Source organism: Miniopterus schreibersii (assembly GCF_964146895.1).
Source record: "Miniopterus schreibersii genome assembly, chromosome: 8".
NCBI lineage: Eukaryota > Metazoa > Chordata > Mammalia > Chiroptera > Miniopteridae > Miniopterus > Miniopterus schreibersii.
Window position 1 is genome coordinate 4,680,892 of NC_138109.1, and position 19,524 is coordinate 4,700,415.

Below are 19,524 nucleotides of genomic sequence, written 5' to 3' on the forward strand. Positions count from 1 at the left end.
GGGCCGAGAGCCTGCGGGAACCGAACGCAGCCGAGGGCCGAACCGCGGAGCCGGGAGGTGCGCGGTTGTCAGGAGGATGTGCCCAGGCTGCGCGGGGCTGGAGGGAAGGGGGCGGGGGCGAAGGGGAGGGAAGGGGGCGGGAGCGCGGGGAGGGGGCGGAGGCGGGGCGGCGGGAGCGGGCTCCGAGGCCCCCCGCGGAGGGGCAGCCCCGGGCCTGGCCGGGCACCGCGCGCTCTCCGCCGGCGCGCCCTCGCCAGCTGCACTCGGCGTTCCCGGCCCGCTCCCCAGAGGCCTAGCCGCCGCCGCAAGGGCGCGGGGCAGACAAAGGAGGCAGACAAAGGCGGGCGCAGCCCGGCGGCCGTGCGGGCACCGGGCGAGGCGGGCCCGCTCCTCCCGGTGCGTAAGAGCCGCCTCGGCGCGGCCCGGGGCGCGTGGGACGGGCGGGGCGCGGGCAGCGGTGGCGCATCTGGAAGGCCCCGCCGGGAGGGGGGACAAAGGGTCACGGCAGGGGGTCCCTGGCGGACCCCAACAATGGATCTGAACTGAGCGCTCAGCTGCTGCAGCATCTGGCCGGGTTGGGGCCGGCGGGTCCCCAAAAGGATTATTCCGCCTAGGCTGTCAAACGGGACGGAAGAACTGCAGGGTGCGCGGGGGCGGGACCCGGCGCCGCGGGGCCTTTGTAGCCGTGGAAAGTAGGTGAAGCGGGAGGCGGGGTTCTAGGAGCGCGCTCCAGGGTGTAGGGGTGTGGGGTCCTCAACGCGCTACCTGGTGAGATTCCGGGGCGCTGAGGGCCGCACTAATTCCCCCCACCCCCCGCCCCGCCCCCAGGAAAGGAAGCCAGACGATCCTTCCACCCAGCGCGCGCGCACGCACACACACACGCACACACATTCACACGCACTCACACACACTCACACACACGCACACACATTCACACGCACTCACACACACTCACACACACACACTCACACACACGCACACACATTCACACGCACTCACACTCACACACACACACACTCACACACACGCACACACATTCACACGCACTCACACACACTCACACACACACACACACTCACACACACACACGCACTCACACACTCACACGCACAGGCGCACACACTCACATTCACACACAGTCACACTCACACGCACACACGCACATTCACACACACACTCACACGCACACACACACGCTCACATTCACACACGCTCGCGCGCACACACATGCACACACTCACATTCACACACACACACATTCACACACGCGCGCACGCATACACACACACACACTCTCACACTGTCAGCCTCTCGCCACGCCCTGTCCAAAGTCTGCCTGATGCTCCCAGCCCGGCCCTGCGGGGACAAAGCCGGCGCTGGGACTGGCTCATCCATCAGCGCGCGGGCGCCGTGTCCTGCAGACCCCGGGAGTCCGGGAATGCTGCGTGATGGGTCCCGCGGCCCCCATAACTCACGGCGGGGTCAGCGGGGCCACCGGCGCTGCCGAGATCAAAGAGCGGTGGGGTGGGACTGGCGGCGGGAAGCAGCAGTCGCGCCGGGCGCCTGGAGCTCCACCGCCGCTTCCATTCCAATTTTTTTTTTTTTTTTTTGCTTTCTCGAGAGTACGGCAAGTTATGGCTCCGAGGTGGAAGAGCTCTGCTCATTAGTCAGGCTGCATGCCTGGGCTCCTTCTGATGCCGTTCGCTGTCTCTTTGGGCAAGTCTCTTAACCTCCCCGAGCTCATTAGCATCCCTGACTCTCAGGGTTCAAGGATTAAGTGGGACGACCTGTGTACCGTCCTGGCGTCATAGGAAATGCTCTAGAAAAGCCGTCTGCTAGTGCTATGGTATTATTCTCAGCCTGATGGACGTCAGGGCTAGACTGCTTACTCACCGGCCTGTTTGAATCCCTTAACTCATAGACACCTATTGAGCACCTACTATGTGCCAGCTCCGTTCTGGGCATTGGGGCTACAATAATGAACAACACGAACCAGATTCCCTGTTCTCATGGAGCTTACGTTCTGGTAAAGGAGACAGATAAGCAAGTGAACAGATATCTATATTACATGTCAGGTGGTAATGAGTGCTACAAAAAAAAAGCATGGTAAGGAGAGAAAACATGAAGGGGAAGAGTTGTTTTACACAAGGTTCCCAGGAAAGGCCCGTTTGGTGAGGGAGTTTTTTAACAAAGAATATGAGGTAATGAGCCACGTGGCTGTGAGAAGAAGAGTGATGCAGGCAGAAGGTAGGGCCAGTGCAAAGGTCCTGAGGCAGGAGAGTGCTTGGTGTTTGAGGCAGAACGGCAAGGCTGGAGCACAGAGAGATGACGTCAGAGAAGGAGAGGATGGTGGGAGCATGCAAAGGCCAGAGTAAGGACTTCGATTTTTGGTCTGAGTGAGATGGGAGCCATTGGAAGGTTATGAGCAGAGCAGAGACGTGATCTGACTTGGGTTTTAACAGTGCCTCATTCTGATAGACTGTAGTGGGGCAAGGAGCAAAGCAGGGAGACCAATTAGGAACTGTGGCAGAGAAGAGGTGATGGTGACTTGTGCCTGGGACAGGAACAGTGGCCACGATTTTCCTTTTCAAGAATGAGCTGTGGCCAGGCATTCAGACTGGTTTGAGTGCTGCTGCTATGATCCAGCAGGGAACCTTCTGCCAGGTTGAGAATCTCTGTTCCTTGTGTTTGCCCAGAGCGATGCAGTGGGAGAGGTGGATGTTAGGGGAGGCCCGGACTCCTTTTCCACCAGGTTATAGTAACTATGGGCCTCCGTTTCCCCATCTGGAAAATGTGGTAGTTGAATGGCCAAAGTGGAAACAACTGAAACATCCATCAACCGATGAATCGATAAACAAAATGTGGTATATGCATACAATGGGCCGTTCTTTGGCCATCTAAAGGAATGAAGTACCAATACACACCACATCTGGATGACTCTTGAAAACATTATGCTAAGACATAAAAGCCAGACATTAGAGGCCACATATTGTATGACTGAGTTTATATGAAATGCTCAGAATAGGCAAGTCCATAGAAACAGAAACTAGACCTGCCGTTGCCAGGGCTGTGGGGAGGGAGGCTGGGGAGTGACTGCTAATGTATGTGGAGTTTTTTGTCTTTGGAGTGATGAAAATGTTCTGGAATTAGACGGTGATTGATGCCCAAACTTGTGACTATATGAAAATCCACTGAACTGCACACTTTAAAAGGGCAAACTTTATGGTTTGTGAATTGTACCTTAATAAAGCAGTTATTTTTTAAAAAGTGGCAGTTGAGCCGGATCAAAGATTTTTACCCTGTGGTCCAGGATGGCTTCAGAGGGCCTGGACACTCCTAAAATTGTGGAAGATATTTAGTGTCTCTGTGCATTTGGGCAGAGGTTCAGAGTTTAAGAAGAGATGATCTGTAAGGTCATCTTGACCAACAAGGGGTCAAGGACACTGGGGAGTCAGCTGAATCCTGCGGAGGGAATGGCAGGTTGCACTCTGGCCGGGCTGAAGTGTTACTGGCCTAAGTTGGGCTTTGGCTTGGGTCTGAGGTCAGCAGTGGACCCCAGGGTGTGGGGCAGCTGTGCAGGTCAGGCCTCAGACCAGAAGAGGGAGGAGAGAAACTGTCTGTCTGTCTGCTGCAGTCCCTTGCTTAGGCACCTCGGGCCATGACATGCATGTTCTCCCCTAGGGCAACTTGAAAGCTGCCTGGTGCCTTGGGAAATGAAAATGGGGCAGGAGGGGGCACAGCTAAGGCTGTTTTGGATGCAGTTTTGAAAATCATGATGGCTAGTCCAGAGTGTGTGCTTTAGGGGCTTAGATAGTATGTATCAATTTTAATATCACCGTCATAACAGCCATTAACTGAGCATTTATGTGCCGGGTATTGTGTACTTTATATTTTTGCAAACATTATTTCATTTCCTGCTGCTCTACCCTATGGAATCGGTACCACTGCTCTCCCAGTTTACAGATGAGAAAACTGAGGTTCAAAGAGAGGAGGGCCAAATAGTTGGTTCAGGGGCAGTGGTGGGAAAGAAACAGCAGGTTGGTACATGAGCAGACCTTTGGGGGCACCGCAGCGAGCATTCCACATCCTTTGCTTCTTTTCTTAAAAATACATCTTTATTGACTTCAGAGAGAGGAAGGGGGAGGGAGAGGGAGAGAGAAACATAAATGATGAGAGTAGTTGACTGGCTGCCTCCTGCACGCCCCCTACTGGGGATTGAGCCCACAAGCTGGGCATGCGCCCTGACCAGGAATCGAACTCCGATCTCCTGGATCCTAGGTCGATGCTCAACCGCTGAGCCACGCCAGCTGGGCCCCTTGCTTCTTTTCAAAAGCAGCTCTTCTCTGTGCCCCACACTAAGGCACTGACATCAGAGGTCTTCACTCCCCATCCAGACTGTTAGGACTTGAGTCTGCCATTGTTTGGTTCCTCGGTTCTTTCATTCACTTATTTAACACACACTCACTGAGAGTCCGGGTTTGGCCAAGTACTAGACTAAAATTACTAATGAAGCTGGGTCTCTGCTTAGGGGTTGTCCCAACTGGCTGGGTCCCTGAGCAGTGCAGTATCCATGACACTGTCACCAGGCTGTATGTGGCTGGCTCTGTGACCCCCCCACCTCCCTGTGTTTGGTGTCCTGGGAACCTTAGGCAGGGTTGGCTCCATGATTCAGCCTGTGAAGAGCCTGGTGGCTATGGGAGCCTTGCAGCTGTCTGGACACTGTTGTCTGTGGTTTCCCCCAGTTCCCTCATTGTGTGCTTGCTCGGTGAACCCCAAGAACCCTCCTTTGCCCATGCAGGCTTTAGTCTTTGCAAGACTTTGTTGCATCTTGCCTTCTCTTAGTTTCCATTTAAATGTCCCCTGGGAGTGATTTTCTCTCTGTCCCCATTGCAGACCCTCAGGGACCTGCTCCAGTTGGCAAATAAGCTCTCCCTCCTCCTAAACACCCACCCTTCCCTCCCAGACACCCTCCTACATATTGTTATGGTGAAAAATATGCAAATAACTTTGAAAAAGTCTCCCAACAAATGGGTATTCAAAAAATGTAACAAATTAACCCCATAATGTAATCTGGGTCCCTCCACCATCCATCATGCTGATGTGATTAAGGTATGAAAAACCAGATGCTGCAGAGCCCTGTGGATGGAAATGACAGATGAGTTTTCATAGAGCTCCCCTACAGCCCCCTGCCCCTGCCCCATCCCAGCCTCTTGGTCCCCATGGAACCCACTAGAGGTTTAGGGAATATCTGTCCAGCCTGTTCATTTCACAAATGAGGAGAGGCCTTTTTGGGGTTAGGGGTCAGATTAGTTCGGCTCCCTCATCTGTCTCCCACCTGCTTTCCTCTGCTTATGGCTGACTCTGAATCCAAAGCCCCAAGCCAGGCATTGTTTTAAAAAATATATATCTTTATTGATTTCAGGGAGAGGAAGGGAGAGGAAGAAAGACACAGAAACATCAATGATGAGAGTCATTGATCGGCTGCCTCCTGCACGCCCCCGACTGGGGATTGAGCCTGCAACCCGGGCATGTGCCCTGACCGGGAATTGAACCGCGATCTCCTGGATCCTAGGTCGATGCTCAACCACTGAGGCATGCCTGGATGGGCAAGCCAGGCATTTTTATCTATGGGTTTTGACCAAGCAGGTACCCCAGTGTCAAACAAAGACTGTTGGCACCTCAGTTTCCCAGTTGGAAAAATATAAGTGTTGGGTTGTATGTCCTCCAAGGTCTCTGGAGTTTTTTAGCTGTGTGTCAGGAGACCTTTGGGTGGCTTGCACTGCATCTTCTCAGGGAAGGGGGCCTGGTGTGAGCCCCTGTGCTGCTCACACTATGCCCTGGAGGCCACCCCACAGCAGTATCTGGGCTCTGAGCTTCTCTACCCATTTTATGAAATGCAGACTTTCCTAGGGAACAGTTTAAACCGGTTGTGGTGATTCCTACACTTTCTTGGGCATCAGGGCCCCTGGGGAGCTTGTTAAAAAGCCAGTACCATGCTGTGCACACAGGCTGATCTGGTAGGTCAGGGAGGCCATGGTTCCCAGTGTTTAATGGGCTCCCCAGGGATTATGATGCAGATTTCCCAGGACTCCTTTAGAGACCTGCTCTGCTGGCATTCCTGGCTTAATGGGCCAGGTTATGTATTCTCTCCTCTGCCCCCACCCCATCAGAAGTGTGTAAATGAAGATTTGAAGGCTTCTGGGGTGAAGGGGGGCTGCAGGTCTCCAATATTCCTTGCTAGATCTGTGTACCCACAGATGAGCATGACTCCTGACAAGATCTTGGAGGTCATCGACAAAGTCTCCCGGCTTCTGGTCCTGACTTGTTTCCCATAACTCCACAGCCACTTCTCTGACCTTAGTTTTCCCACCTGTAAAATAAAGGGGCTGAAAATAAGTTGAAGTCCTGGAGTCAGAACAGAAGTCAGAACGGGGTTTGTATACCACAGGTGTGATTTTGGCAAACTGGAGAACACCTCTGTGCCTGTTTTACCATCTATAAAGTGGGGCTGAAGAATGGGCGCTTAGCTCCTAGAGTTAATGAGGGAATTAAAGAAATCAATGCTTGACACATAATCAGTACTCAATCTATGCTAGTAATTATTTTAGTATGAATATCATTATCTCCCTGGGGTCTCTCAGCCCTTCCAGAGTCCGAGGGGGGCAGGGAGGGGATGACTCCAGAGCTGTAAATCCTATTAGTGGCAGAAGACACCTCTGCCTGCCCCTTTCTTAACTGTGTGACGTTTTACTTCACCCCTCTAAACCTCTCTGGCTCATTTGTAAAAGGGGGACAGTTACAGTAACTGTCGCGTAGACCTGTTGTGAGAATTTAGTGAGATAATCCACGGACACACTTAGCCCAGCGCCTGGCACACGGACGGACCTTTGTTAAGGCCACCTATTGTAAGGATGCGTGGGCCCGGGAGGTTTTAACTTCTTCGGAGGTTAAGCCAGGCTGTAGAGGTTCTGGGTGGGGGGTGGGGACGTCCCAGGTGCACCCTCGCCCGCCCCGCCCCCGCCCCGGGGCGGGCGGATTCGCTCTCGGTCGGGCAGCTGAGCCCGGAAACCGTGACCCCGGAGCTGGCAGCAGGTGTCGCTGGCCCCAGTTCCCAGCTCCGACCTCCACCTGCTCCGCACCAGCAACGCGTCCCCTTACCGCCTCCTCACCGCGCCTCCTGAAGCGAGAGAAATGCCGCGGGGAGGGAGATTCGTAGCGATCCCACGTGCAAACCAAAGTTGGCTGATTTTCCGCGCGCACCCGAAACTGGAAAGAGGCCGCGTGGCGCAGGCCGAGCGCCCGGAGCCCGGACTTCCTGCGCGGAGGCCCGGCCCCGCCCCTTCTCTCAAGCCCCGCCCCTTCCCAGGCCCCGCCCCTCGGCGCCGCTGCCCTCCCGCTTCCGCTCCGGCCGCGGGGAAGGGGAGTGGGCGTGGCCCGAAGCCGGCACTTAGCACCGCCCGCGGCGGCGCGGACGTCACGAAGCGGCGCGGCTTGAGCTGGAGGCGCCGGGGGCCGGGTCCGTGGTTCCCCGCGCGGGGGCCGGGCCCCGAGCCGGGAACCGAGGCCGGAGCGGGTACGATCGGAGGGGCGAGGGGCGGGATCCCTCCGGGGAGGGTCCAGGGGAGGGACCCAGCCAGCCAGGGGGTGGGGCCTCGTTCCAGCCTAGTTTCTGTGACCGCGCGCACGGCTTTACGCGCCCGGCCCTGCGCGTCCGCTGTTCCCTTTGCGGCCCTTTTTGCCCGCACAGCTCTGGCCTTTCCTACCCGCACCGCCTTAACTCCCCCCCCCCCCCGAGACATCGGGTGAGGTGGCCAGTGAGCAGAGGCTGATCGAGGCGCAGCTGATGCCCCGGAGCTATGACGCCAGCGTGGGGGGTCGTCCCCAGCTGCCCCGATTCTGTGTTTGGGGGGGGTCCTGCTCCGATCTCCCCCCCCCCGGCGGAGGGGAGGGGCGGCGGAGGCGGGCGGGCCCCGTGGCTGCCTGGACCTCTGGAACCAGCCCTCGCTTCTGTCCCACCCCCTAGGTGGCGGGAAGGATGACTACGCTCACGCGACAGGACCTCAACTTTGGCCAAGGTAGGGAGGTTGGGCCCGCGCGCCCGGGGGAGGGGGGAGGGGGCGCGAGGGGCCGTGCGGGCCGACCTCGCGGAGCGCACCCGCTTCTGCCCCCCGCAGTGGTGGCCGACGTGCTCTGCGAGTTCCTGGAGGTGGCGGTGCACCTGATCCTCTACGTGCGCGAGGTCTACCCGGTGGGCATCTTCCAGAAGCGTAAGAAGTACAACGTGCCTGTCCAGGTGAACCCCCCCCCCGCAGCCGGGCTGGGGCCACTGGGTCACCCCCTAATCACAGAGTGGATTTTAAAACTCGATTCCACCTTCAGGCCCAGCCCCCTCGTTCTCCAGCCTCCCAGGCCCTGGCAGCTGCTGGGAGCATGACAGTCTCCCACCCCTCACTGCAGTGGCTCCTTCCATCCCGTCTGAACGGAGAGTCTCCCTCCAGAAGTTAGGGACCAGGCCTTCGGGTTAGAGTTGCCCCTTGGGCATGGTTGTATTTTAAGAGTTCCTGAAGGCGGTCCAGGGTTGGTTGGGGAAGGGGATTTCTGTAAACCTCAGGCACCTTCTCTCTGCCTTCACTCTCCCCAGTTGTAGGTTAAAAGGGAGACAAAGCCACAAGCTACTCTGTTCCCAGTCTCTAGAAGGGCCTGCCCCTTACAAGGCACCCAGTAAACATTAGAATAAATGGCTGAGTACGGGAAGGTGGTGGAAGCTTAGGGAATGGACAGGGAAAGGAAGAAACTGCACTTACCAAGCAACCGCTAGGTACATATCTCATTTAAGCCTCACTTTTTTTTTTTTTGAGATCTTAACAGATGAAGTTTATTTAAAGCTCAGCGAAGTGATGTGCCTTCTTAGTTCCTTAGTTCCAGGAACTAATGCTCCTTAGTTCCAGATTCTTAACTTTTGAAAACTGATTAAATTTCTGGATCCCTTCTCTTGAAAAATGCCAATATACTCAAGTAAACACAACTTAGGAGTTTCTCAGATTCTGAAGGAGCCAAAGGCCCCCCACATTAGGAAACCCTAATGCTGTAAGTGCTGATGTTGCGCCTGAATTCTTATCTTCTAACTTCTCCCCCTCTGTGGATAACTCAGAGTTCTGAGCTCTGTGATGGGAAGTTGGTCGCTTGGGTAGGAAGGCCTAGGAAACTGCTGGGCCTCTATGCAAAGGCAGACAGGGCTGGGTTCCTGGAGGGGACGTTGGGTGGTTTCCCCATCAGTGCTGCTGGCCTCACCAGCCATCACGGCATTGCTTGCAGATGTCCTGCCACCCGGAGCTGAACCAGTATATCCAGGACACGCTGCATTGTGTTAAGCCGCTCCTGGAGAAGGTGAGGGCGCGGGGCCCTGAACCCACCCCCCGGCCCACCTCACGCCTGATATGGGATGGGGGATGCTGGGACCATGCAGCTCCCTATGACTCTCACATCCTGAAGTCTGTTTCTTGCCCTGGGACAGGCCCTAGGGCACGTGGGCCATGTGCAAGGTGTGCTGGGCCCAAGAGCCCTGGCTAGTGGATGGTTCTATGAGTGGGGCCTGCCCGGAAGGATTCTGGGTTCTTCTCACATCTGTTTCTCTCCCCCCACCCCTGTCTGGGCTTGGGCCCTCAGGGTTTCCTCCTCCTATCTAGTCCTGTTCTCTGGGATGTCTTGGGATACCCAAGGCTGCCCAGGTAGGCTCTCCCCTTAGCCTATGCCACTCATTTCTGGGAGTGCCTACTTGAACTTCTCAAACCTCTCCCCAGGCTCTCTGGGACCCTCGGCCTAGAGGCTGAGCAGGGTTGTGAGTGTGCCCTTTCCCATCCTTCCTTGGGCATGGTGGATGGGGTGGGGCACCCAGTTCTGGAGTAAGGAAGGGATTCCTGTCCTTGCAGAATGACGTGGAGAAGGTGGTGGTGGTAATTTTGGACAAAGAGCACCGCCCAGTGGAGAAATTCGTCTTTGAAATCACCCAGCCTCCGCTGCTGTCCATCAGGTGAGCTGCCTCTCTGCCATCCACCTGTTAGATGGTGTGAGGTCCCTAGGAACACCCCACCTTCACTCCTTTCAGGCAGCTCTGAGAGTACCTTGGAGAAATGCAAGGTGTGCCAACCTAACAGGCCGCCAAGTGGTCTCCTCTGGACATCACACAGGTTACATGGAGACCCTCCTATGTCACACTTGGAAAACCACAGCACCGGTGAATGGCTAGTCCCAGCCTCATTTTATACAGATGGAGAAACTGGTCCAGAGATGTGATGTGAACTACCCAGGGTCACCCAAATGGTGGCAGAGCCAGGACACGACCCCCCCAAGTGTCCTAACTTCCCAGTCAAGCAGTGTAGTCCATAGTCAATTAGAAGTTGACCTTGGGAGGTATGTTGGCTGGTCAGCTGCTAGCTTCCTTTGATGAGATCAGGGCAATAGAATCTGTCCCCACATGGCCTTGGGCAAACCCTTTCCCCTCAGGCCTGGGGTCCTGGTTCTCAGACTGGGGGGGACGTTAGCATATTAGAACCACCCATAGGGGCTCCCTATACCCCTTTCCCCCATCTTGACTTAACTAGTCTGGGATGAGGCTCTGCATTGGTTTTAAACTCCCCAGACGATAGGTAGCGGCACTTAGAAGCCAACACTCAGAAGCCTTGAGAGGCTTGGGACCCCCATGTCTGCTTCCAGGGTTGACTGCTTGCTGGTGGGAAGGGGACACCAGGTGATGGGAGACCTTCCTCTCCTTCCTAGCTCAGACTCCCTGCTGTCTCATGTGGAGCAGCTGCTCCGAGCTTTCATCCTGAAGATCAGTGTGTGTGATGCTGTCCTGGACCACAACCCCCCAGGTGTGCTCACCTTCTACCACCTCTTCCCTGGGCGTTTCCATTGCTGCCTTGGGTTGGTCTGTGTTCTCAAGTTCCTGTTGGGTTGCACTGAGCTTCATCTCTTCCTGCCTTTTAGAACTTTGAAAGTCCACCTCTTCCAGGAAGCTTCCCTGATGACTCCACCCTGGCTTCCGTAACCCTGTTGACTGTCTTAACACTTGGCTTACACTCTGATCTGTGGGGCTGCTGAGCCAGCTAGGGAGGTGGCAGGCATGGTGTGGCCCAGCCTTGACCAAACTCTTGCCTCTTCAGGTTGTACCTTCACAGTTTTGGTGCACACGAGGGAAGCTGCCACTCGCAACATGGAGAAGATCCAGGTCATCAAGGTGAGATGAGACTGGTCAGGGCTGGTGGGCAGGGAGACAGCTGGGAGGCTCTGATAAGCGGATGCCACAGTTCCAAGTGGGCAGAGGTGCTGCCTGTGGCCACTGCACTCATAACATGGCTTATGACAGTGCCTGGCACCCAGTAGGTTTTTGTTGTGTGTCAGCCATGCATGCTACCCCTGGGCACTCAGCACTGAGGAGGGTGGGCTGTGTGCTGGGGCTGCCAGCTCAGTGGAGCTTCTCTAGGGAGAGACCTTCCCCACAGTTTCAGAATCAGTGCTGGGGCGTATTAAATTACTTAGTGCCCAGCCCAGCTCTGACCTATAGACTGGGCCTGTCTAGAGCAGGAGATGGGAATCTGTCCTTCCCTGGTGATTCTGATGCTCCCCAAAGTCTGGAGGGGATCGCAGGGCCGGCTCTGGAGGGGGAGGGGGAAGCACAGGGCCGGTGGGCCAGGGTGCAGCCTCCTCCCACCCAGTCACCGTGATCCATCCCTAGGACTTCCCCTGGATCCTGGCAGACGAGCAGGATGTCCACATGCATGACCCCCGGCTCATACCCCTCAAAACCATGACGTCGGACATTCTAAAGGTGAGCTGCATGGGGAACAGGTCTGCTTTGTTTAGGGTGTACTTGAGGCCTTGTGGACAAGGCTTGGGAGGGGATTACCAGGGAATACCTGGCGTAAGGTTCCTACCACCTCCCCTTTCCCTTAATACCTGGTTGTGGCCACGCAACCCAACCCTTGGCAGAGATCTGCCTGCCAGGGGCTCGCGGGCCCTCCATAGGTGCCCTGACTGTCCACCTGACATGGCTGTTTGTTCCTGTCCATTAGATGCAGCTCTACGTGGAAGAACGAGCTCATAAAAGCAGCTGAGTGTGTGTCTGCCCCCATGGATGCCACAACTGTCAGACTTTGGGGGTCCTCAGCCTCGGGCAGCGCTGCAGGGCCACCCTGATTCCAAGTGCTCTTATTGCCTCTGTGTACGGACTGCTCACCCTCCAGCCCGGGGCTCCTCAGGTCTGGTTGCCTTCGTGGAGGAATTCCCCCCCAGGAGGGCAGGAAGGGTGCTGGGACCTCAATTTCTCAGCCTCCCGGGGTTCAGCTGGTCGACACTGTCTCCAATACTGTGCTGTGAGTTGTTTCAATAAAGGGCCCCAAGGGCTGATCTGGGCTCTCACCAACTGCAGTGGGAGGGACAGGTGCAGCCAGATTAACCCTGGGGAAGGGCTGCTTCTCTACTAAAGGGCCCGGGACACCCTAACCCCACCCCTAGCCCAACCCCAGGCTGGTTTTACTGAAAACATTTATTATGACGAGATGTGAGAGCTACATGACAGTAAATTACTATCAGCTGATACATTTGCGCAAGGTTAGAACTGTGGCAAGAAGTCCCGGGGCAGGGGGCCTCCCTGCCCCACCATAGGCTCATCTCTTGCCTGGAGGAGACCTTTGGCACTTGCCTGGCAGGGACAGAGGACAGGTGAATGGCTGTCAGATACTGTCAGGGGGGGGGTGTCGAAATCAGGTGGGGAGGGTAGGTCGTCACCCTCCTGCTCCTTCCCCTGCCTCTGCCCTTAGAAGCGTTTGTAGAAACGAAGCAGGGAGGGCAAGTAGTCAGTGCACTCCTTCCCCTTCCCCTTCCCCTTCCCCCTCCCCTGACCCTGCCCCCCGCCCCCACTCCTGCTCCTGATCGGTCAGGGTCACCGCTGAGCTATGGAAGGCGTTGGGTTCCTGGTCATCTTAGGGCTGATGATGATGCTGCTGTTGGTGACGCGGGGCCCATACCAGCCTGCCCAGAACTGGGTGTCTTTGCCCCCGTGCTGGAAGAAGACATGGCGGACGCCTGGAGGGTAGTCTGAGAAGGTATAGGAGACCTGGAAGGAGGGGAGAGGAAGTGACCACCAGGACTGGGGGGGGCTGAGAGGGGGTGACCACTCAGCTGGAGAGGAGAAGGAAGAGTCCCAGGTGGGAGAGCTGGCAGCACTCCAGGCCCTGGGGGCAGCGGATGGCAGGCCAGCAGCTAAGGCCTCACCTCTGTCCACGTGGCATCGCTCCACTGCTCGATGGTCACAGGTGGTGGCTCGAAGGAGGCCAAGGGCATGTTGTTGGCTGAGAGCAGCTGTACTTTGATGTTATAGGTGCAGCCACAGTCTGCTCTGGCGGCAAACCTAGGGGAGGCTGGGGCTCAGGACTGTGCACCCCAAGGCAAAGAGTGGCCCTGGCAGTGGGAAGGCAGCAGGCCTACAAATTGGAGCTGAGTTTCATTTTCCTGTGCAGCCTCTGAGGCCCATCTTCTGTGTTCCCTGAACCCCCAGGGTAAGCAGTCTGTCTGTACTGGGCCTCAGTTACTCTGTCTGAGAAAAGGGTAACCCTTTTGGGTATTTCAGAGATTTCACCTTAAAAAGAAAAAGGCTCTCTACAGAGATAAAGGCCCGGGCTGTGGATTCAGTGGGAGATTCCAGGGGTGGCTTGTGTGGCAGGGGCTGGCACAGAGCTCACTCTTTGCTCAGCCCTGCTGTCCCCCCTCCCAAAGCTCTGCATACCCCTTAAACCTCACCCCTCCACCCTGAATCATGGCCTTGGCTGAAACCAGGGTCCTGCTTCTGCCATGGGCCGAGGCAGAGCCTGGCACAGCTCTGCAGAGAGGAGCTTGAGGAATAGCCGTGGGATGAATGGTGAAAGGGGGCAGAGGAGGTACATGAGAAGGCATGTGCACATCTGTGAGGTCCAAGAAGCCTAGGTCTTAGTTGTCTGTAGGCCTAGTGCCTGTTCGTGACAACTCATCTGTAGGCCTCAGTCTCCCCATCTGTAAACTGGGGTTAAGGTTTCCTGCTGATACGGTGGTGGGGAAGCCAGGAGGTGCTGCTGGGTAAACAAGTGCTGGGTCTGTCCACGGGGGTGGGAGAGCCAGCTGGGTTGGCCTGGCTTTAAGAGCCACCTTTGCCTTAGGACACTGCTGGGCACAGAGCAGGCACTCTCTCCAGGTGCTCGCAGGAGAAGGGAAGGATGCAGAGTATGGGACCGAGTCTCACTCACCAGTCCTTAACCACAATGTCAGGCCGGAACACGTCCATTAGTTCCTCCCAGTAGCCCTTGGCTTTGAGGTCCACCATCTGGGACTTGAGGCATAATCTGGGGACCAGAAAGAAAGGCTTGTATTCCTAGGTGGGCTCTGCATAGCCTGGACCCAGGGAGGTGGCTCAGGGGACCCAGCAGTGTCCCCTGACCACTGTAGGACAGCTGCTGGCTGGTGCTGACTCTGGCTCCTGCCTCAGTATAGGCCCATGAGAAACATGCAGGGAGTCTGACTCCCTTGTACCTGGGTGGCACCTGATCCCAGTCCATAGGCCCGTCTCCTGGGCCCCAAGGAACTCCGTGCCTAGGTTATGGACAGCCCGTGGACACCCTGAGCCTAACTGCCCCATGGGTTCCCAGCCTCCTTATGTTGATCCCCACCCCCCAGTCACTGAGTTTACTTCTGCCCCAGGAGGCAGTAGCCTCTGAGCTGGTGTTGGAACCATCTCCCTTGAGCTTCACCGAGGCCCTGATGTAGGTAGGCCTAGGATTTGGTGGATGGTGTCCTGACCCTCTTCCTCCAACACATCGTGCTCGTTCAGTTTGTCTTACTCATAGGATGTGACAAAGTAGTTCCTGACTTTGGAGTCAGGAAAATCTTTCCCATGGGCTCCAGGTAAGCTCTCCACCTTCCAACAGTCCCCTCCATTCTCGTCGATTTTCCAGGATCTCATGCCCTCTAGGAAAAATAGAAGCCGAGTAAATATAAGTGTACAGCCTGGTCCTCCCCACTGGCCCTGGGAGGGAGGGAGGGATGGAGGGTGAAACACAGGGCTTGCTCATGCTCAGATCCCAAGGTGTGTACCCCAACCTTGCCTTGGAACACCCCGACAAAGTTCAACTCCTCCAACCCTTTCCCACCCGTCCCCACCATATCAGCTCTGACCTCTCCTTCCCACTTTGTCCCTGACTAGCTTGACTTCTAACGTGAGCTGGGGAAAAAACCAACCCTTCCTCATTCCCCGTTGCTGAGGATCTCTGGGAAATACCCAGGTTTCAGTTCTCAGAACACTGAAGTATGAAGGGCCTGTGATGGTACTTCCATTCTTACTGGCTAATGTGAATTTGTCCCCATGGGGACCACTAAGTAAGTAGACAACTGACATCCCCCCACCCCCGAACATCCTAACTATGTAACAGATCTGAGGGGGTGTGAGAACCATTCACAGGTTTGCTGGTGGTCATAGGAACCTCTGCCCTGGGTGGGAGGGGTAATAACTGGGAGAGTGGGCGCCTTCTGGTTGGTGGTGTGTAGTAACCCCGTATTTGTGGGAGGATCCCCACCAGGTTGGCTCAGCAGGTTCCTGCCTCCCTCTTCAGACTGAGATGAGAGGACCTTAGAAAACAGCAGAGTTTCTCATCAAGGCTTTCCAGAACAATCACCAGGGGAGCTTTTCCAATTTACTCCCTTGCCCCCTGTACAAGGAGCTCATACCTATTCCAGGGTGCCCACGGTCCCCCAGTAGGGAACCAGGTGGGTAATACAGAAATCCAGGAGCTGGGCTGCACCAAGCATGGGCCCAGTGCCCAGTACGCGGCTGCAGGGGGGCTCTGTCAGGCTGTGTCTGACCCAGCTGGGCAGCTTCTGAGGGGAATCGGGGGCCAGCAGAGATATCTGACTATGGGGCTTCTGAGAGGCGCCTTCAGGCCTTTAGCAGCTGGGCATTTCTGGATCTTTGGACAAAACACTCATTCTGCTTGGGGCCTAACAATCCCATCTATAAAATGGAGCTAACCCTACTCATTTGGCCAATTCCTGGGATTCATATGAGGCTAAAGAGAAAATAGACAGGGTTCTAAATATTACAAACAATGCCTCTTAATCAGCTGCTGCCACAGCCCCAATAAGGAGCAGGGTGCCTGCTATTAGTAGGTACTGAACAAAGGGAAAAAACCCTGGCAAATACCAGAGAACTTGAGCTACTCAGGTGCCTTAAATGACGTGCTTGCAGTTGCCTCTCAAAATCCTGTTTTTCGTCTGTCTAGTTGGGATAATGGGAGGATAATTACATTTGTGGAGAGCTCAGGCTAGTGCCTGGCCTGTACAGAGGAAGCCCTCTATAAATGACAGGCAACTTGCACTGAGCTCAAGGGGGAAAGGTAGACCTGCAGTTTGTTTATTCATTCAACAAATGTATATTGAGCACCTGCTATGTGAAGGTATCATTGTGGATACTGGATATAGTGTGGCAAGTGAGATCCATCAGGCCCCTGGAACTTGCACGTAAAAAGAGAAAAGGGTAGTTCTAGGTTATGGAAAGTGCTATGAAGGAACTAAGTGATAGGACTGAGGTAGGGAGCACTGTTTTTAGATGGACTGGGGCAGGTCTCTGAGCTGAGGCCACAAGAATGAGGTGGAACCAAGGGAGCGTGGTGGGTGTTAGGTTTTGAGAGAACATTCCAGGTAGCATGGGCACAGAAAGCGCAAAGGCCCTGGGGTTCCAAGAAGGGAGGAAAGGAAGCAGCCCACCTTCAGCACATGGGTTGCGTAGGAGGTTCCTGCGGACGCTGCATAGAAAGTAAAAAATCTTCCAGTCGGCCACAGGCTGGTCCCAGTCCTCCGGGATGAAGCCCTCACGCAGGCATTTGCGTTTCCAGAGGGTCACGAGGTCTATGAGGTCGCGCCAGAGGGTGCAGACCAAGCGGCAGCGCAGCAGCAGCTGGCGGGCGGGCAGGTATGTGAACACCTCCAGCAGGATGTTCTCAGGCAGTTCATTGATGCTGACCAGGGCCATAGCTGGGGTGGGTGGGGGGCACACACAGGCCTGGGGGCGGCAGCAACAGTGGTTATAAGCCTTTACCAAGGAAGTGGAGTCAGATCCCCAGGGTCCTGGGCCAAGGACTTCTTAATCCTGCTTCTGTTGTAAAACAAGAGGGGTTAAGACAAAAAGCATTTGAGCATCTTTCCAGTACACAGCAGGCCCTCAAAATACAGATTAATTTTTTAAGAGGCGTTTTCTGCCATTCAGAAAATAATTGCTTAGTTTTCAGTTGGCGGGCCTGGTGAACAGTAAAATCCAGGCCACGGTGTTGTCTGTGAGCTCTGTAAGGGTTTGTGGCGATATTTTAGTGTGTCAATTCACTGTTATAAAAATCTTTATTACATCCCCAGACTATTACAACTTAGGCAGGGCTTGTATTGAGGAACCACTTCTCTCCAAATTGCTTCCTTTGGCCTGGAAGCCAGACGTGATGAAACAACCAAATTAGGAGCCCCTCTCCCCCCAGTCCTGGGGGGTGTGTCAGGCCAGAGCCCACTTTGTTTTTAACTTCCTTATTGGTATTAGAGGAGGGGGGAGAGAGAGAAAAAGAGAAACACTGATTGGTTGTTCCACTTACTTATACATTCACTGGTTGGTTATTGTATAGGCCCTGACCAAAGATCGAACTGGCAACCTTGGCCTATCCGAGGATGCTCTAACCAACTGAGCCACCCGGCCAGGGCCAGAGCCCACTTTGAAATGCCCAGAAACTGAAAAGCAGTTTGAGGGCCCAGGATGCTGTGAAAGGGAGGTGATAACTGTCCCAACCTCGGAGGGGCTGGGGTGGCTGAGGACAGCGTTCAGCACAGGACATTACTGTGCTATCAGGAGAGCAAGAGCGAAAACAAAAGCGAAAGAATCTAAGTCGCCTACGCTTTACTCCCTCTACATCTAAATTGTAGGAGGGTTTTGAAGAATCTACAGCCCACCCCGGCAGCGGCCTGGATCTTGCCTGGGGGGCTCCGGTAGCGCAGATCGCCAAGCCCTGGAGGGACATTTCCCCCCGAGACCGGGCTTCCCGCGCGCCTGGCCCGAGTCGCGCGCGGGCCCCGACTCCCAACGACTCCTCCAAACACTTACTGAGCCCATTCCTCCAGGGCAGAGCGCGAGGCTGGGGACGGGCGCCAAAGGCAGGGTGCCAGCTCCCAGCGCCCCCCGGCGAGGGTGTGGCCCGCGCTTCCTGGGCGGGCCCCCTCCTCGGCCCGCGCCCCGCCCCCCACCCCGGGAGACGGCCGGGCGACGCGAGTTCCAGGGCGGCGCGGGGACAGCCCCGCGCCCCGAAGCACCCCACCCCGCGGCCTCGGGAGTCCCGGCCCGGCCGAGACGGCGCCCCAGGGAAATGCCCCGGGTCCCCTCCCGCCCGGCGCTGGACACTCCCCCCTCCCGCGCCTGTCGCCCCCGCCTGTCCTTCACCTGGGCTGCGACCTGCGCACCGGGCAGGACACCCCCGTGGGACGGGATCTCCGCGTCTGCCCCGAGCCAGGGGCCTGGTCCGCTGTCCGCCCCGCCCCGCCCCGCCCCGCCCCGCCCCGCGGTCACGCGCGGCCCTCGGCCGGTTCCCTGGAAGCTGCGCCACCATCTAGCGGCGCTGACGTCAGGACACCGGGCTCAGCGACACGCGAGGGAGTCGGGAGTCCTCGGGACCGCGCCGCGCCTGGAACCCGGGACGTGGCCCCCCGAGCCCGCCTTTCCCGCAGGCGGCGTGCGGCCGCGGCCGGGACCCGTCTCCTCCCCGTGCTCCCCCCCTGCCCCCGGGGAGCCCAGGCTCCTCCTAACCCAGCCCCAGCACCCCGCCCCTGCACCAGCGCGGCTCCGACCTCCCCACCTGCTCCCCAAGTAAGGACCCCTGGGCCCTGCCCTGGAGGGCGATTGCCGGCCGTGAGTCAGCCTTAGCCTGGCTCCCTCCCTCTCCAGGGCTTGACCGAGGGCGGGCCAAAGGTAAAAATATCTCTGCATGTTTGTCCCATTAAATTCATTAATCCTTTCTTCACTCTACAGTTAATTATGGTGCACCTGGTACTTCAGGAGCAGGCTGTGCCTGGCCAGGTCCCAGGAACTCGTTAGGGCTGCGTCTCCTCCAAGGAAGGGTGTCCTCTGCTAACTTGCCTTACAGCCAGTGAGTGGGGGTCCCTGCCCTGGTGGGGGCCCTAATCTAGCTCACTGTTGAGTAAGATAAGTAAGTTTTCCAGTATTTGTTGAGCACTTACTGTGTGCCGGGCACCATTCTGAATGCCTTGGCTTCAGCCCTCGCCTGGCTTTCGGCCAAGCCACACAGGAAGCTAGCAACCTGGTGACTGCTGGGGCAAGGTGTTTACAGCTGAGAGGTCTGTCCCATACCCTGGCTCCACAATGTTCTGGCTCCTGAAATGTCAACCCTTCTCTGTACCTTGGACAGAAGCCACACATGTTGAACCTTCTGCAGGTCTGGGGCCTCCTCTGACGTCTCC

At 56.4% G+C, this 19,524-nt stretch overlaps 2 protein-coding genes across 5 annotated transcripts; one reads left to right on the top strand and one right to left on the bottom strand.

Moving 5' to 3' along the window:
* Positions 1–208: 208 nt before the first annotated feature.
* MAD2L2 (mitotic arrest deficient 2 like 2) lies at positions 209–12,454 on the top strand. Of its 2 annotated transcripts, none has more exons than XM_081145475.1 (9): positions 209–396; positions 8,024–8,075; positions 8,175–8,293; positions 9,316–9,387; positions 9,930–10,030; positions 10,777–10,871; positions 11,163–11,236; positions 11,735–11,827; positions 12,072–12,454. In XM_081145475.1, the coding sequence occupies exons 2-9, from the start codon at positions 8,036–8,038 to the stop codon at positions 12,111–12,113; spliced, it is 636 nt and encodes a 211-aa protein (XP_081001601.1). In that variant the 5' UTR covers positions 209–396; positions 8,024–8,035; the 3' UTR covers positions 12,114–12,454. The 2 variants fall into 2 exon arrangements, with proteins under 2 accessions (XP_081001601.1, XP_081001600.1); XM_081145474.1 differs by lacking the exon at positions 209–396 and adding an exon at positions 7,242–7,573.
* Positions 12,455–12,527: 73 nt separating this feature from the next.
* Positions 12,528–19,433, bottom strand: FBXO6 (F-box protein 6). 3 transcript variants are annotated; one of them, XM_081145461.1, is made up of 6 exons: positions 19,285–19,433; positions 16,786–17,173; positions 14,868–14,994; positions 14,277–14,372; positions 13,273–13,408; positions 12,528–13,114 (listed from the first exon to the last, which is right to left on the bottom strand). In XM_081145461.1, the coding sequence occupies exons 2-6, from the start codon at positions 17,048–17,050 to the stop codon at positions 12,941–12,943; spliced, it is 798 nt and encodes a 265-aa protein (XP_081001587.1). In that variant the 5' UTR covers positions 17,051–17,173; positions 19,285–19,433; the 3' UTR covers positions 12,528–12,940. The 3 variants fall into 3 exon arrangements, with proteins under 3 accessions (XP_081001587.1, XP_081001586.1, XP_081001588.1); XM_081145460.1 differs by lacking the exon at positions 19,285–19,433 and adding an exon at positions 18,491–18,772; XM_081145462.1 differs by lacking the exon at positions 19,285–19,433 and adding an exon at positions 18,491–18,575 and having other exon boundaries at positions 16,786–17,080.
* Between the last annotated feature and the right edge of the window lie 91 nt (positions 19,434–19,524).

What these genes read in the sequence shown, in the direction of transcription:
- MAD2L2 (XM_081145475.1), top strand. Translation starts at nt 8,036, where the DNA reads ATGACTACGCTCACGCGACAGGACCTCAACTTTGGCCAAG. An exon ending in GGACCTCAACTTTGGCCAAG is followed by an intron (nt 8,076 to 8,174) that starts GTAGGGAGGTTG and finishes TGCCCCCCGCAG; the next exon opens with TGGTGGCCGACGTGCTCTGC. An exon ending in AGTACAACGTGCCTGTCCAG is followed by an intron (nt 8,294 to 9,315) that starts GTGAACCCCCCC and finishes CATTGCTTGCAG; the next exon opens with ATGTCCTGCCACCCGGAGCT.
- FBXO6 (XM_081145461.1), bottom strand. Translation starts at nt 17,050, where the DNA reads ATGGCCCTGGTCAGCATCAATGAACTGCCTGAGAACATCCTGCTGGAG. An exon ending in GACATTGTGGTTAAGGACTG is followed by an intron (nt 13,409 to 14,276) that starts GTGAGTGAGACT and finishes AGCCTCCCCTAG; the next exon opens with GTTTGCCGCCAGAGCAGACT. An exon ending in GCGATGCCACGTGGACAGAG is followed by an intron (nt 13,115 to 13,272) that starts GTGAGGCCTTAG and finishes CCCTCCTTCCAG; the next exon opens with GTCTCCTATACCTTCTCAGA.